Below are 17,088 nucleotides of genomic sequence, written 5' to 3' on the forward strand. Positions count from 1 at the left end.
TCAAAAGCACAGGACTTTAAACAGCGGGATCCCGGTAAGACTTTGGCTTCCGGTTTCCTGCAGGTGGCACGCTGACAAAATCAGAGGCATCAGCTCATCTCGCTTCCTGCATTACTGAGAGTCAGAAACTGGGCTAACAAAGTAAATGACCATTCCTGGGTTCTCACACTTCACATGCTGCTGGCATGCTTCTCCAATCTTCTGTTAAGACCGTCTGTTTGTTTGAGTTCTCTTCTTGGTATCATTTTACTAGCGTCTGTCCTATTACATACCCAGCCTCAGGAAGTAAGAATATGGTCACACACCATGTTTTAGCCATATTTTTCTTTCCTAACATTTAGGAAAATACCCTCCAATACTATAAATTTAGTAGCTCTGATAAAATTTTCAAAATGTTTTTCTTTCCATTTTTCCATCTTCTTCTCCATTATTGCCTAAGAATATCTTTTCTCAAAAGGTGGTAGTGGCATTAAAAATATACTCTCTGTTGAGAACGGTAACATCAGCTGTCTTTTGACTTCCATGATTTTCTGCACTGCTTTCATCTGCAAATATTTCCACTTGAATACGCATGAAAAGATTAGCAATGTCGGGGTGGAGTGGATGGAAATTATGCTCTGAGCATATTTATTATGCCAACAATGCAATTTAATGCATCTTTGAGGGTGTGCAATTAGGTATTAAAATTTCTCATAACTAGAAACGTTCTTGGTAGTGGGAATTACCGTAGATAATTTCAGGTGACATGGGAATAATTTTGCTAGATAGAAGGTGTAGTCCAATATATGAAGCATTCAGCTTAGGGGAAAATGGATTTTTTCTGCACATTAATTCTTCACTTAACACTATTGGGAAATGCAAATTCACATAAAACCTAAGGAGCAAACCAGTAATTTTTTTATATTTTAAAAATCCCTATCAAACTACCACTGGCATTTTTCACAGAACTAGAACAAAAAATTTCACAATTTGTATGGAAACACAAAAGACCCCGAACAGCCAAAGCAATCTTGAGAACGAAAAATGGAGCTGGAGGAATCAGGCTCCCTGACTTCGGACTATACTACAAAGCTACCGTAACCAAGACAGTATGGTACTGGCACAAATACAGAAAGATAGATCAATGGAACAGGATAGAAAGCCCAGAGATAAACCCACGCACATATGGTCACCTTATCTTTGATAAAGAAGGCAGGAATGTACAGTGGAGAAAGGACAGCCTCTTCAATAAGTGGTGCTGGGAAAACTGGACAGGTACATGTAGAACTATGAGATTATATCACTCCCTAACACCATACACAAAAACAAGCTCAAAATGGATTAAAGACCTAAATGTAAGACCAGAAACTATCAAACTCTTAGAGGAAAACATAGGCAGGACACTCTATGGCATAAATCACAGCAAGATCCTTTTTGACACACCTCCTAGAGAAATGGAAATAAAAACAAAATAAACAAATGGGACCTAATGAAACTTCAAAGCTTTTGCACAGCAAAGGAAACCATAAACAAGACCAAAAGACAACCCTCAGAATGGGAGAAAATATTTGCAAATCAAGCAACTGACAAAGGATTAATCTCTAAAATTTATAAGCAGCTCATGCAGCTCAATAACAAAAAAACAAACAACCCAATCCAAAAATGGGCAGAAGACCTAAATAGACATTTCTCCAAAGAAGATATACAGACTGCCAACAAACACATGAAAGGATGCTCAACATCACTAATCATTAGAGAAATGCAAATCAAAACTACAATGAGATATCATCTCACACCAGTCAGAATGGCCATCATCAAAAAATCTAGAAACAATAAATGCTGGAGAGGGTGTGGAGAAAAGGGACCACTCTTGCACTGCTGGTGGGGATGTAAATGGATACAGCCACTATGGAGAACAGTATGAAGGTTCCTTAAAAAACTACAAATAGAATTACCATATGACCCAGCAATCCCACTACTGGGCATATACCCTGAGAAAACCATAATTTAAAAAGAGTCATGTACCAAAATGTTCAATGCAGCTCTATTTACAATAGCCCGGAGATGGAAACAACCTAAGTGTCCATCATCGGATGAATGGATAAAGAAGATGTGGCACATATATACAATGGAATATTACTCAGCCATAAAAAGAAACAAAATTGAGCTATTTGTAATGAGGTGGATGGACCTAGAGTCTGTCCTACAGAGTGAAGTAAGTCAGAAAGAGAGAGACAAATACCGTATGCTAACACATATATATGGAATTTAAGAAAAAAAAATGTCATGAAGAACCCAGGGGTAAAACAGGAATAAAGACACAGACCTACTAGAGAATGGACTTGAGGATATGGGGAGGGGGAAGGGTAAGCTGGGACAAAGTGAGAGAGAGGCATGGACATATATACACTACCAAACGTAAGGTAGATAGCTAGTGGGAAGCAGCCGCATAGCACAGGGAGATCAGCTCGGTGCTTTGTGACCACCTAGAGGGGTGGGATAGGGAGGGTGGGAGGGAGGGAGACGCAAGATGGAAGAGATATGGGAACATATGTGTATATATAACTGATTCATTTTGTTGTAAAGCAGAAACTAACACACCATTGTAAAGCAATTATACTCCAACAAAGATGTTAAAAAAAACAAACAAACAACTTTATAAAGATAAAATACGGCAACTAAAAAGTAGTCCTCCAAACCACAATATACTGATTTGTTTTTCCCTAATGGGTTAATTATTTTTGCACAAGGAGATTTACGTAATGTACATTACTGGTTTAATTTAGATTTCTAGTCCTGGTTTCATTTATGCCCTTTATTTTCTCCGATTTTCTTTCTCTCACACCAATGATTCTAAAGGAAGATGAGCTGCAAAAGTCAATATACTCTATTAGCTGGATAGATTTAACAAATATGCATGACAACGCCACAATTTCAAATTCTGCCCACATTCTATGTTCTTGGCATACTTTTGGCATAGCATATGCTAATAAGAAAACCATAACAGACAAGAAAAAAAAGTACATTAAGCAATGTTAGGATTAGACAGGGGTGGACAGAGAGAGGAAGGCTTTCAGCCAACTGTAGGTAATATTCTTCTTGTTTCCATTCAGACTACAATTTTTAGCTACAATTCAGTAAAAACTGAGCCCACTGTCAACTGACAAGCCACAAGCAATTCCTAAGTGATGGGAAACTGAGCAACCAAGCATTACCTTTAGATTATGGATGCACTCATGTTAGGCACTTTCTAAGAAAATGTAACAACAATGGCACTGAGAAGGCCGAGGTGAGAATGCAGTCGGTCGAAGGCATGCACGTGTAGACAGTTCTGACAGCACTAATTACCAGAGAAAAACATGAGCTTCATAATGTACGTGATCAACACAAAGTTATAGATGTCATCTGAAAGCACTTCGGTTTAAATGGAGATCATACCGCCAACTTAATTATGAAGATAGATATTAAGTTTTTGAGAGTCGACAGTGACTCTTTTGGAATTTTAAAGGTTATTTCAATTTAAATAAAAAGGATTTAAGATTATGTTGGTTAGTTATTTTATATATAGTAGTGTATATATCCCAAAATCCTAATTTATCCGCCCCCCCACCTTTCCCCTTTGGTAACCATTAAGTTTCTTTAGGGAAAAGAATCTGAAAAAGAATACACACACACACACACACACACACACACACACTATATACATATATACACATACATATAACTGAATCACTTTGCTGTACATCTGAAACTAACACAACATTGTAAATCAACTATACTTCAATAAAAAAACAAAAACCAAAATATATATGATTATAGAGTATAAACAGCTTCCATAAAATTAATAGGGCAAAGGTTTTCACTGTGTATCTCACCATGATATACATCAAACATATGAATCAAAAGAGACAGAAGAAAAACCGCTCTGCACAGAGGTGAGCTGACACTCACTTTGCGTGGCGGATATCTGGCAGGGACCTCTCTAGAGCAATGTTGTTGCTGACAAAAATATTGAAACCATTTTCCCTGTAAGCTGACTCATCGTGGTCCTCTTCAGTGAGGGGGTAAGGTTTCCCATGTTCACCTTTCCCTAGCAGGAGAAGAGAAAAAGGGATTACTGTCTGCGTCAAAACCATTTCATCTTCTAGAACAGATAATAAGACATGAATGCGTGTGTTTCTTTAGTTGCCTGTTACTATGCTCCAAAAACAGCTCTAGCAGCAAGATTTTATTATATTATTTTATTTCATTTAGAGAGACACTCATGATAAAAAGCAAGCGACACAGAAGTAAAAAGTATAATCTTATCTCTCAGAGAAAACCACTGCTAAGAGTTTACGTGTATGTTTGCTAACATCTGTATACAGATTCTAATATACATACTGCCTTATAATTTGACTTTCTCCAACATAACTGTATAAAAGCCATCACTTCACTGAGTTCTGCTAGTTGATATTATTTCATTGCATCCCAATTTACACTATGCTGCTGAAGATATATTTTAAAATTATTTCCAATTTTACATATTATAAACAACGTTAAAATAAACATATTTGCTTAATATTTCTAGTTAGGTATACTTGGAAGTGGTGGCGGGGTGTAAATTTTATTTTACAAATAAAATTGCCAGACTACCTTTAGAGTGAGTAGATAGTTTTCACACGTCCCCAGAAGCATTAGATACTATTTTGAAATTTACTGGTAAAAATATATATTAGTCACACACTTGCCTTCTCTTGACTAATAATAAAATTAATTTTCATACACTTATCATTTGTATTTCTTACATTGTAAAATGATTGTTCGGAGATTTTAAAAAACAGTTTCTTTTAAGAACAATTTACATATTATGTTTGCTAAAGCTTTCTTAATTACGTACATTGTAAATATTTTGTAGGTTTCTTTTATTTAAATCTAATTTAAGGCTTCTGTTTTCTGGTTCTGCAGGTAAGGAGTTGGAAGTTTCCACTCTGTCTTGACAACCAGTACAAAGCTGAACAGACTGAAAAAACCAACAGCTCTTCTTGGATCCAGAAGAGAGGACAGGACACGGGGCAACAGAGACAGACGGCGGAGTACAGGAGCTAAGGCTTACCAGAGTAGGGGCTCATGAGTACAAACACCAGGAACCAGTGCCAGGGTAGGAAAACCTGACTATAGTTGACAAATTGCTGGGAGCTCTGAGCAGACAAGTCGGAGAAGTAAAAGCCTTCTGGAAGACCCAGTCATAGAGAGGCTCCAATTTGATTGAGATTTATCTCCAGGAGCTCAACCAAGTTCCCAGAGTAAGTACTGAAGAAAAATTCTCTTGAGCTCCTGGCAGGAGGAGGAGAGAAGGAACCATTGTGAAATATGTCAGAGCACCCTGGTGTTCTCAGTAAGGCCTGCCCTCAGGGGAAACTAGTTAACCAGAGCCCCACCTGCTCTGGTGTACCCTGTAGAGCCAAACTGACCCAAGAGAAGGGAAATTCCTGACTCCAGCGGACTCTAATCATTCTGCCCAAGTGCGGAGAAAAATCCTGAGAAACTGCTGAAAAATTCACAGTTCAGAAGCCCAGGGTCACCAGAAGTCTGAGGTCTAATCACGAAACCGTGGGCACTGCCCTCCCACCACACCTCTACACCACATATGAAAGGCTTATTTCCAGCAATTTCTTTCACCTGGTTCATCATGTCCAGCTATCAAGGAAAAAATCACAAGGCATGCCAAAAGGCAAAATAACAACCTGAAGAGACGGGAGAGATGGAGAAAGCATCAGAAACAGACACAGCAGGGATGTAAGAATTATCAGACTGGGAATTTTAAATAACTCTGGTTAATATACTAAGGGTCCTAACAGAAGAGTAGAGAACGTGCAAGAACAGATGGGCAAGGTCAGCAGAGAGATGGAAATCCTAAAAAAGAACCAAAAAATAGATGATAAAAAAACACCTTAAAAGAAATGAAGAATACTTCTGATGGGTTTATGAGTAGAAGTGGATACAGATGAGCAAAGATTCTCAGAGCCAGAGGATTTATCCACAGAATCTTCAAAATTCAAAGAGCAAATAGAACAAAAACTTAAGAAAGTAGAGCGGAATATCCAAGGGCATGGGATAACTACAAAAGATGTAACATATACATAATGGGAACAACAGAAGGAGAAGAGAGGAAGGAACAGACTATTTGAAAAAACATTGACAGAAAAATTTCCCCAAATGAGGAAACCACAAATCCAAGGCCCCAAACCACAGATCCAAGAAGCTCAGAGAACACAATGCAGGACAAATTACCAAAACACTACACAGAGGCATATCATTTTCAAACGATAGAAAATCAAAGATAAAGAAAAAAAATCTCAAAAGAAAATAGAGGAAAAACTCCTTACCTACAGAGGAACAAAGATAAGAATTATACCCAACTTCTCTTCAGAAGCCATGTAAGCAAGAAGAGAGTGGAGTGAAAGAGTTAAAGAACTGAGAGAAAAAACCTCCCCACGTAGAACTCCATACCCTGTGAAACTAACCTGCAAAACTGAAGGAGAAGTAAAGTCATCTCAGACAAACAAAAATTGACAGAATTTGTTCCTATTAGACCTGCCTTGTGAGAAATGTTTTTAAAAAAGTTCTTTAAAAAGAAGTAAATGATATAGGTCAGAAACCTGGATCTACATAAAGGAAGAGCACTGAAGAAAGCATAAGGGAAGATAAAATAAAAACTAACACCCTGAGAGAGGACCTTCAAGATGGCGGAAAAGTAAGAGCAGAGATCACCTTCCTCCCCACAGATACACCAGAAATACAACTACACGTGGAACAACTCCTACAGGACACCTACTGGACGCTGGCAGAAGACCTCAGAACTCCCAAAAGGCAAGAAACTCCCCACGTACCTGGGTAGAGCAAAAGAAAAAACAGAGACAAAAGAATGGGGATGGGACCTGCACCAGTGGGAGGGAGCTGTGAAGGAGGAAAGGTTTCCACACCCAAGAGCCCCTTTGTGGGCGGAGACTGCGGGTGGCGGAGGGGGAAGCTTCGGAGCCGCTGAGAAGAGCACAGCAACAGGGGTGCAGAGGGCAAAGCACAGAGAATCCCGCAGAGGATCAGTGCTGACCAGCACTCACCACCCCGAGAGGCTTGCCTGCTCACCCGCCGGGGCGGGCGGTGCTGGGAGCTGAGGCTCGGGCTTTGGTCGGAGCGCAGGGAGAGGACTGGGGTTGGCGGCGTGAACACAGCCTGAAGGGGGTTAGTGCGCCACGGCTAGCCGGGAGGGAGTCTGGGAAAAAGTCTGGACCTGCCGAAGAGGCAAGAGACCACTGTTTCAGGGTGCACGAGGAGAGGGGATCCAGAGCACCACCTGAACGAGCTCCAGAGACGGGCGCGAGCCGCGGCTAAAAGCGCGGACCCCAGAGACGGGCGTGAGACGCTAAGGCTGCTGCTGCCGCCACCAAGAAGCCTGTGTGCGAGCACAGGTCACTCTCCACACCTCCCCTCCTGGGAGCCTGTGCAGCTCGCCACTGCCAGGGTCCTGTGATCCAGGGACAACTTTCCCGGGAGAACACACAGTGCACCTCAGGCTGGTGCAACATCATGCTGGCCTCTGCCGCCGCAGGCTCACCCCGCACCCCGTACCCCTCCCTCCCCCTGGCCTGAGTAAGCCAGAGCCCCGTAATCAGCTGCTCCTTTAACCCCATCCTGTCTGAGTGAAGAACAGACGCCCTTAGGTGACCTACACACAGAGGTGGGGCGAAACCCAAAGCTGAACCCCAGGAGCTGTGTGAACAAAGAAGAGAAAGCGAAATCTCTCCCAGCAGCCTCAGGAGCAGATTAAATCTCCACAATCAACTTGATGTACCCAGCAGTGTGGAATACCTGAATAGACAACGAATCATCCCAAAATTGAAGGGGTAGACTTTGGGAGCAACTGGGAGTAGACTGGGGGTTTGCTTTCTGCATCTAATTTGTTTCTGGTTTTATGTTTATCTTAGTTTACTTTTTAATGCTGGTTATCACTGCTGGATTTGTTTATTGGTGTGGTTGCTCTCTTCATTTTTTTAATTACTTTTTTAAACTTTATTTTAATACTTTTTTTATTTTAATAACTTTTTAATTTAATTTTATTTTTATTCCTCCTTGCTTTTTTTTTCTCCCTTTTCTTCGGAGCTGTGTGGCTGACAGGGTCTTGATACTCTGGCCGTGTGTCAGGCCTGAGCCTCTGAGGTGGGAGAACCGAGTTCACAACACTGGACAACCAGAGACCTCCTGACTCCATGTAATATCAATCGGCGAGAGCTCTCCCAGAGATCTCCATCTCAATGCTAACACCCAGCTCCAATCAATGACCAGGAAGCTCCAGTGCTGGACACCACATGCCAAACAACTAGCAATATAGGAACACAACCCCACCCATTAGCAGACAGGCTGCCTAAAATCATACTAAGTTCACAGACACCCCAAAAAAACACCACCAGACGTGGTCCTTCCCACCAGAAAGACAAAATCCAGCCTCATCCACCAGAAAAAAGGCACCAGTCCCCTCCACCAGGAAGCCTGCACAACCCACTGAACCAACCATACACACTGTGGGTGGACATCAAAAACAATGGGACTATGACCTGCAGCCCGCAAAAAGGAAACCCCCAAAACAGTAAGTTAAGCAAAACCAGAAGACAGAGAAACACACAGCAGATGAAGGAGCAAGGTAAAAACCCACCAGACCTAACAAATGAAGAGGAAATAGGCAGTCTACCTGAAAAAGAATTCAGAGTAATGATAGTAAAGATGATTCAAAATCTCATAAACAGAATGGAGAAAATACAAGAAACGTTTAACAAGGACCTAGAAGAACTAAAGAGCAAACAAACAATGATGAAAAATGCAGTAAATGAAATTTAAAATCCTCTAGAAGGAATTAATAACATAATAACTGAGGCAGAAGAACGGATAAGTGACCTGGAAGATAAAATAGTGGAAATAACTACTACAGAGCACAATATAGAAAAAAAGAATGAAAAGAATTGAGGACAGTCGCAGAGACCTCTGGGACAACATTAATTGCACCAACATTCAAATTATAAGGGTCCCAGAAGAAGAAGAGAAAAAGAAAGGGACTGAGAAAATATTTGAAGAGATTATAGTTGAAAACTTCCCTAATATGGGAAACGAAATAAGCAACTCCAGGAAGCACAGAGTCCCATACAGGATAAATCCAAGGAGAAATAGGCCAAGACACGTATTAATCAAACTATCAAAAATTAAATACAAAGAAAAAATATTAAAAGCAGCAAGGGAAAAACAACAAATAACATACAAGGGAATCCCCATAAGGTTAACAGCTGATCCTTCAGGAGAAACTCTGCAAGCCAGAAGGGAGTGGCAGGACATATTTAAAGTGATGAAAGGGAAAAACCTACAACCAAGATTCCTCTACCCAGCAAGGATCTCATTCAGTTTTGACACAGAAATTAAAACCTTTACAGACAAGCAAAAGGTAAGACAATTTGGCACCACCAAACCAGCTTTAAAACAAATGCTAAAGGAACTTCTCTAGGCAGGAAACATAAGAGAAGGAAAAGACCTACAATAATAAACCCAAAACAATTAAGAAAATGGTAATAGGAACATACATATCAATAATTACTTAAATGTAAATGGATTAAATGCTCCAACCAAAAGACAGAGACTGGCTGAATGGATACAAAAACAAGAACTATATATATGCTGTCTACAAGAGACCCACTTCAGACCTAGGGACACATACAGACTGAGGGTGAGGGGATGGGAAAAGATATTCCATGCAAATGGAAATCAAAAGAAAGCTGGAGTAGCAATTCTCATATCAGACAAAATACACTTTAAAACAAAGAATGTTACAAGATACAAAGAAGGACACTACATAATGATCAATGGATCAATCCAAGAAGAAAATATAACAATTGTAAATATTTATGCACCCAATATAGGAGCACCTCAGTACATAAGGCAAATGCTAGCAGCCATAAAAGGGGAAATCGACAGGAACACAATAATAGTAGGGGACTTTAACACCCCACTTTCACCAATGGATAGATCATCCAAAATGAAAATAAATAAGGAAACACAAGCTTTAAATGACACATTAAACAAGATGGACTTAATTGATATTTATAGGACATTCCATCCAAAAACAACAGAACACACTTTCTTCTCAAGTGCTCATGGAACATTCTCCATGATAGATCATATCTTGGGTCACAAATCAAGGTTTCGTAAATTTAAGAAAATTGAAATCTCATAAACAACCTAAACTTACACCTAAAGCAATTAGAGACAGAAGAACAAAAAACTGCCCCAAAGTTAGCCAAAGGAAACAAATCATAAAGATCAGAGCAGAAGTAAATGAAAAAGAAGTGAAGGCAAAAATAGTAAAGGTTAATAAAACTAAATACTGGTTCTTTGAGAAGAAAAAATTGATACACCATTAGCCAGACTCATCAAGAAAAAAAGGCAGAAGAGTCAAATCAACAGAATTAGAATTGAAAAAGGAAAAGTAACAACTGATACTGCAGAAATACAAAGGATCATGAGAGATTACTATAACCAACTATATGCCAATAATCTGGACAACTGGAAGAAATGGACAAATTCTTAGAAAAGCATAACCTTCTGAGAATGACCAGGAAGTAATAGAAAATGTAAACAGATCAATCACAAGCACTGAAATTGAAACTGTGATTAAAAATGTTCAAAGAAACAAAAGCCCAGGATCAGATGGCTTCACAGGTGAATTCTATGAAACATTTAGAGAAGAGCTAACACCTATCCTCCTCAAACTCTTCCAAAACACAGCAGAAGGAAGAACACTCCCAAACTCACTCTACGAGGCCACCATCACGCTGATACCAAACCAGGCAAAGATGTCACAAAGAAAGAAAACTACAGGCCAATATCACAGATGAACATAGATGCAAAAATCCTCAACAAAGTACTAGCAAACAGAATCCAACAGCACATTAACAGGATCATACATCATGATCAAGTGGGGTTTACCCCAGGGATGCAAGGATTCTTCAATATGCACAAATCAATCAATGTGATAAACCATATTAACAAATTGAAGGAGGAAAACCATATGATCATCTCAATAGATGTAGAAAAAGCTTTCGACACGATTCAACACCCATTTATGATAAAAACTCTCCCAAAAGTAGGCACAGATGGAACTTACCTCAACATAATAAAGGTCATATATAACAAACCCACAGCCAACATCGTTCTCAATGGTGAAAAAGTGAAAGCATTTTCACTAAGATCAGGAACAAGACAAGGTTACCCACTCTCACCATTATTATTCAACATAGTTTTGGAATTTTTAGCCACAGCAATCAGAGAAGAGAAAGAAATAAAAGGAATCCAAATTGGAAAAGAAGAAGTAAAACTGTCACTGTTTGCAGATGACATGATACTATACATAGAGAATCCTAAAGATGCTACCAGAAAACTACTAGAGCTAATCAATGAATTTGGTAAAGTAGCAGGATACAAAATTAATGCACAGAAATCTCTTGCATTCCTATACACTAATGATGAAAAATCTGAAAGAGAAACTAAGGAAACACTCCCATTTCCCACTGCAACAAAAAGAACAAAATACCTAGGAATAAACCTACCTAAGGAGACAGAAGACCTGTATGCAGAAAACTATAAGAAACTGATGAAATAAATCAAAGATGACACAAACAGATGGAAAAATATACCGTATTCTTGTATGGGAAGAATCAACACAGTGAAAATGCCTATACTACCCAAAGCAATCTACAGGTTCAATGCAATCCCTGTCACACTACCAATGGCATTTTTCATAGAAAGAGAACAAAAAATTTCACAATTTGTATGGAAACAGAAAGAACCTGAACAGCCAAAGAAATCTTGAGAAAGAAAAATGGAGCTGGAGAAATCAGCCTCCCGGACTTCAGACTATATTACAAAGCTACACTAATCAAAACAGTATGCTACTGGCACAAAAAAAGAAATATAGATCAATGGAACAGGATAGAAAGCCCAGAGATAAACCCATGCACATATGGTCACCTTATCTTTGAAAAAGGAGGCAAGAATGTACAGTGGAGAAAAGACAGCCTCTTCAACTAGTGATGCTGGGAAAACTGGACAGTTACGTGTAAAAGAATGAAATTAGAACACTCCCTAACACCATACACAAAAATAAACTCAAAATGGATTACAGACCTAAATGTAAGGCCAGACACTTTAAAACTCTTAGAGGAAAACATAGGCCGAACAGACTACGACATAAATCATAGCAAGATCCTTTTTGATCCACCTCGTAGGGAAATGGAAATAAAAACAAAAATAAACAAATGGGACCTAATGAAACTTAAAAGTTTTTGCACAGCAAAGGGAACCATAAACAAGATGAAAAGACAACCCTTAGAATGGGAGAAAATATTTGCAAACGAAGCAACTGACAAAGGATTAATCTCCAAAATATATAAGCAGCTCATGCAGCTCAATATCAAAAACACAAACAACCCAATCCAAAAATAGGCAGAAGACCTAAACAGACATTTCTCCAAAGAAGATATACAGACTGCCAACAAACACATGAAAGAATGCTCAACATCATTAATCATTAGAGAAATGCAAGTCAAAACTACAATGAGATATCATCTCACACCAGTCAGAATGGCCATCATCAAAAAATCTAGAAACAATAAATGCTGGAGAGGGTGTGGAGAACAGGGAACACTCCTGCACTGCTGGTGGGAATGTAAATTAATACAGCCACTGTGGAGAACAGTATGGAGGTTCTTTAAATCCTAAAAATAGAACTACCATATGACCCAGCAATCCCACTACTGGGCATATACCCTGAGAAAACCATAATTCAAAGAGAGTCATGTACCGCTATGTTCTTTGAAGCACTATTTACCCTAGCCAGGACATGGAAGTAACCTAAGCGTCCATCGACAGGTGAATGGATAAAGAAGATGTGGCACATACATACAATGGAATATTACTCAGGCATAAAAGGAAATGAAATTGAGTTATTTGTAGTGAGGTGGATGTACCCAGAGTCTGTCATACAGAGTGAAGTAAGTCAGAAAGAGAAAAACAAATACCATATGCTAACACATATATATGGAATCTAATAAAAAAGGTTTCTGAAGAACCTAGGGGCAGGACAGGAATAAAGACGCCGACGTGGAGAATGAAGTTGAGGACATGGGGAGGGAAAAGGTTTAGCTGGGACGAAGTGAGAGAGTGGCATGGACATATATACACTACCAAATGTAAAATAGATAGCTAGTGGGAAGCAGCCACATAGCACAGGGAGACCAGCTCGGTGCTTTGTGACAACCTAGATGGGTGGGATAGGGAAGGTGGGCAGAGATGCAAGAGGGAGGGGATTGGGGATATATGTATACGTATAGCTGATTCATTTTGTTATACAGCAGAAACTAACACACCATTGTAAAGCAATTATACTCCAATAAAGATGTTAGAAAAAAATTAATGTTCTTATTTCAAAAAGAAAAACACTTTTAATTTTTCTTATTCTTAATATATCAGTTTATTCAATGTATAAAATCAACAATGTAATAGATTATATATGCTTATGTATAATTATATTATTTCTCTATATATTACATATATACACACAGTCATGTATGCTTATGTAGTATTTGTGTATATATATTTTTATATATATATATATGTACACACACTCATGTATGCTTATAAAAAAGTGGAATGGATGAAAGCAATGACAGATGCGATAGGAGGAAGGAATTGCTATTTAGGATCATTTTGTTATTTTAAGGTACTCACACTACCTGTGAAGTGCTATAGTGCTATTTAAAAATAGACTTGGATTAGCTGTAAATGCATATTGCAAACTCTAGGGCAACCACTACAAAAAAGTAAAAAAAAAAAAAAAAAAAGCGTAACTGATATGCTAAGACATGGAGAAAAACAAAATCATATAAAAACCTCAGTTTAATGCACAAAAGACAAAAAAAAGTGGAAGATAGACATGGAACAAGGATGACAAATAGAAAACAGTAATGAATAAGGTAGAGATTAATCAAAACTATATCAACAATCACTTTGAATGTCAATGGCCTAATTGCACCAATTAAAAGAGACTTAGAGTAGATCAAAATAAATCTAAGATAAGATTTTTTCCACCCAGATTATTTTACTTTTTTTCACAGTTTCTTATTATGCATTATATTTATAAAGTAAACCCTTTCCTACTCCACTATTATTTTTAAAATTCATTCATGAATTCAGAGTTTTACTAACATTTTGTTTTGTTTTATTCATTAAAATTTTTGAACCATCTGGAACGTGTTCTTGTGTGAGAAGTGAGGAAAGAATCACCTTTATTTTTAAACACACAGGTGCTGTAGGAATGACATTCAATGAGTAATTTGTCATTTTCTTTCCTGCTTTAAAATGCCACATACAAAAGTAAAAATAGAGTTACCATATGATCCAGCAATCCTACTCCTGGGCATATATCTAGAACAGATGAAAACTCTAATTCAAAAAGATAGCCATCCCGATATTCATAGCAGCACTGTTTATAACAGCCAAGACATGGAAGCAACCTAAATGCCCATCAGCAGATGAATGGATAAAGAAGATGTGATAAATATATAGAATGGAATATTACTCAGCCATAAAAAGAAACGAAATAATGCCATTTGAAGCAACATGGATGGCCCTAGAGGTTATCATACAAAATGAAGTTAGAAAAAGGCAAATATAAAATGATATCACTTATATGTAGAATCTAAAATATGACACAAATGAACTTATTTACAAAACAGACATAGAAAACAAATTTACGGTTACCAAAGTGGGAAACAGGGTGGGGGAGGGATAAATTAGGAGTTTGGGATTAACATATACACACCATTGTATATAAAATAGATAAGCAACAAGGATTTACTGTATTGCATAGGGAACTATACTCAGTATCTTGCAATAACCTAGAATGGAAAAGAATCTGAAAAATAATATATATATTTCAGTAATACCTCAAATAGAAGTGAAAACATCTTTTTTTTAAAGCTTCTGGTTTCTGCCACAGTGGCATTAACCTCAGTAGAGCCAAGAGTTAAGATCAAACAGCTAGGGATTGATAAGGAATTTTATGTTCAAGAAGGAGACTAAAAATCTCTTCAATTTTAAGGGAGAGAAACAAACATTTTTAAGTGTTTCACTTTTGGCATCAAAAAAAAATCAATACTGAGTCTTGTCTGATTTTGTTTTGATTTCTTAGGAGAAAATGTCACTTGCTTTTACAAACTAAATGGTAAGTAAATGAGTCAGTGAGAAATTTCATTTGTATACCGGCTAATTCTTGAGCATCCACTAAGTACAAAGTACTATGTTAAAAAATTTTATATACATTTTTTGATGCAACACTGTGAAATAAACATAGTTTACCCATGTTACATGTAAGTTAACAAAAGAGACACTGGTATTTTCAATAAACATTGCCACAATTAGCCATTAGCCATCTAACCTGGGGAAACTTTTTTTTAAAAATAAATTTATATATTTTATTTTATTTATTTTTGGCTGCATTGGGTCTTCACTGCTGTGTGCAGGCTTTCTCTAGTTGTGGCGAGCGGGGGCTACTCTTTGTTGTGGTGCACCGGCTTCTCAGTGCGGTGGCTTCTCTTGTTGCGGAGCACAGGCTCTAGGCACGCGGGCTTCAGTACCTGTGGCTCGCGGGCTCTAGAGCGCAGGCTCAGCAGTTGTGGTGCATGGGCCCAGCCGCTCCACGGCATGTGGGATCCTCCCGGACCAGGGCTCGAACCCGTGTCCTAACCTGGAGAAACTTTTAAAAGATCTAAGTCTCTCTCCCATGAGTGGTCAAACTAGCTAGAAAAGGTCTTTTGATCTTATATATTCTTTGGTGTTAACTGGATTTATAGGCCACGCCGTAAATCCTATTCAATAACAAAAAAAATCACAGTGCATAATAGTCTTCACTTTCTTTAACAAATTTTTATTTTTAAATTTAAATGCCCTAAGTGAAATACATGCACACACCTGAGGCTTCTTTTCTGTAATTTTTTGGTAGATATTTTTAATGGTGAACTCTTAGATTCGGCCACTTTTAAGACTATAGATAGGAAATGTTAAAGCTACACATTCATTCCAACATCTGTCAGTCAAAGGGAAAGTCATTTTCTTTGTATAACAATGTGGTCTTCAGATGATACATCTCAGGTGGCAAGGCTTTTCCAGTGAATGAGTGACTCTTTACAGCTTTAAAGCAAAGCTTGTGGGTCACCAGTGAGGGCTTTCTAGAGACTTCTTCATGGCAGTTGTGAGGAAAAGTTTTAAAATTTTCTGTTCTCACGCACTGTCAGCAGTTTTTACTGCAAATGCTATCAACTCATCTTAAGTGTTACTATGCAGATCCTCAGGGTCTATGACATCTCATGTGGTTTGACATTTCTTTTGTAAAACAACAAAACAAAGGAAACAGCTCCAATCAAAAAGCGTATGTTGAAAAATGACATTATTCAAAGATCTTTAATTTATTAGTCTACAGATTTACCTATTTATCTTTAAAAAAACTCTAATGTACCTTACTGTTATCACTGTAAATTCAGATTCCTTTACTTTAAATTAAAAAATAGTGCACTATCTGTTGTGTTTAAAATAGTATAAAAGCTATAAAAATGAGGTATTTTAAAGAATAAAAATATAAAAGTTATATACTATATATAAATGTACAGGTATTAAGCAGAAAGTTTCTAAGTTTTCCAAATATGTCTCTGATTCTATGTTATTCAAGGCATAGAGTAGAAGTTAACATGGAGATTCCATTAAATTTCTCATAGTGCACCTGGTATTTATCCTCCAGATTAAGTGACATTTTATTCAGTCTGGCTGTCTCATAGATTGGTATGACTATCATTTTTTTAATGTTTATCTACAATATGCACCTCTGGGTAGGAGAAGTGAAAATGTGTATGGTATGACTCCAGGCCTGAAAAAGCTAGAAATAGATTCTGATTAGGAAGACATGTTACAGATGCTACAGATAACATTTGTGTTCCTGAAAAATGCATATTGAATTCTAACTCCCAATGGGAGAGCATT

At 38.0% G+C, this 17,088-nt stretch overlaps 1 protein-coding gene across 1 annotated transcript in view; it reads right to left on the minus strand.

Annotated features, from left to right (window-relative positions):
- GALNTL6 (polypeptide N-acetylgalactosaminyltransferase like 6) overlaps positions 1–17,088 on the minus strand; it is a 1,149,397-nt gene that overhangs the window by 663,241 nt on the left and 469,068 nt on the right. The window contains exon 3 of the mRNA XM_060155818.1: positions 3,931–4,069. Coding sequence (XP_060011801.1) covers positions 3,931–4,069 — 139 coding nt within the window. The remainder of the gene's footprint in view (positions 1–3,930; positions 4,070–17,088) is intronic.

This window comes from Lagenorhynchus albirostris, chromosome 7, assembly GCF_949774975.1.
Source record: "Lagenorhynchus albirostris chromosome 7, mLagAlb1.1, whole genome shotgun sequence".
NCBI classification, from domain to species: domain Eukaryota; kingdom Metazoa; phylum Chordata; class Mammalia; order Artiodactyla; family Delphinidae; genus Lagenorhynchus; species Lagenorhynchus albirostris.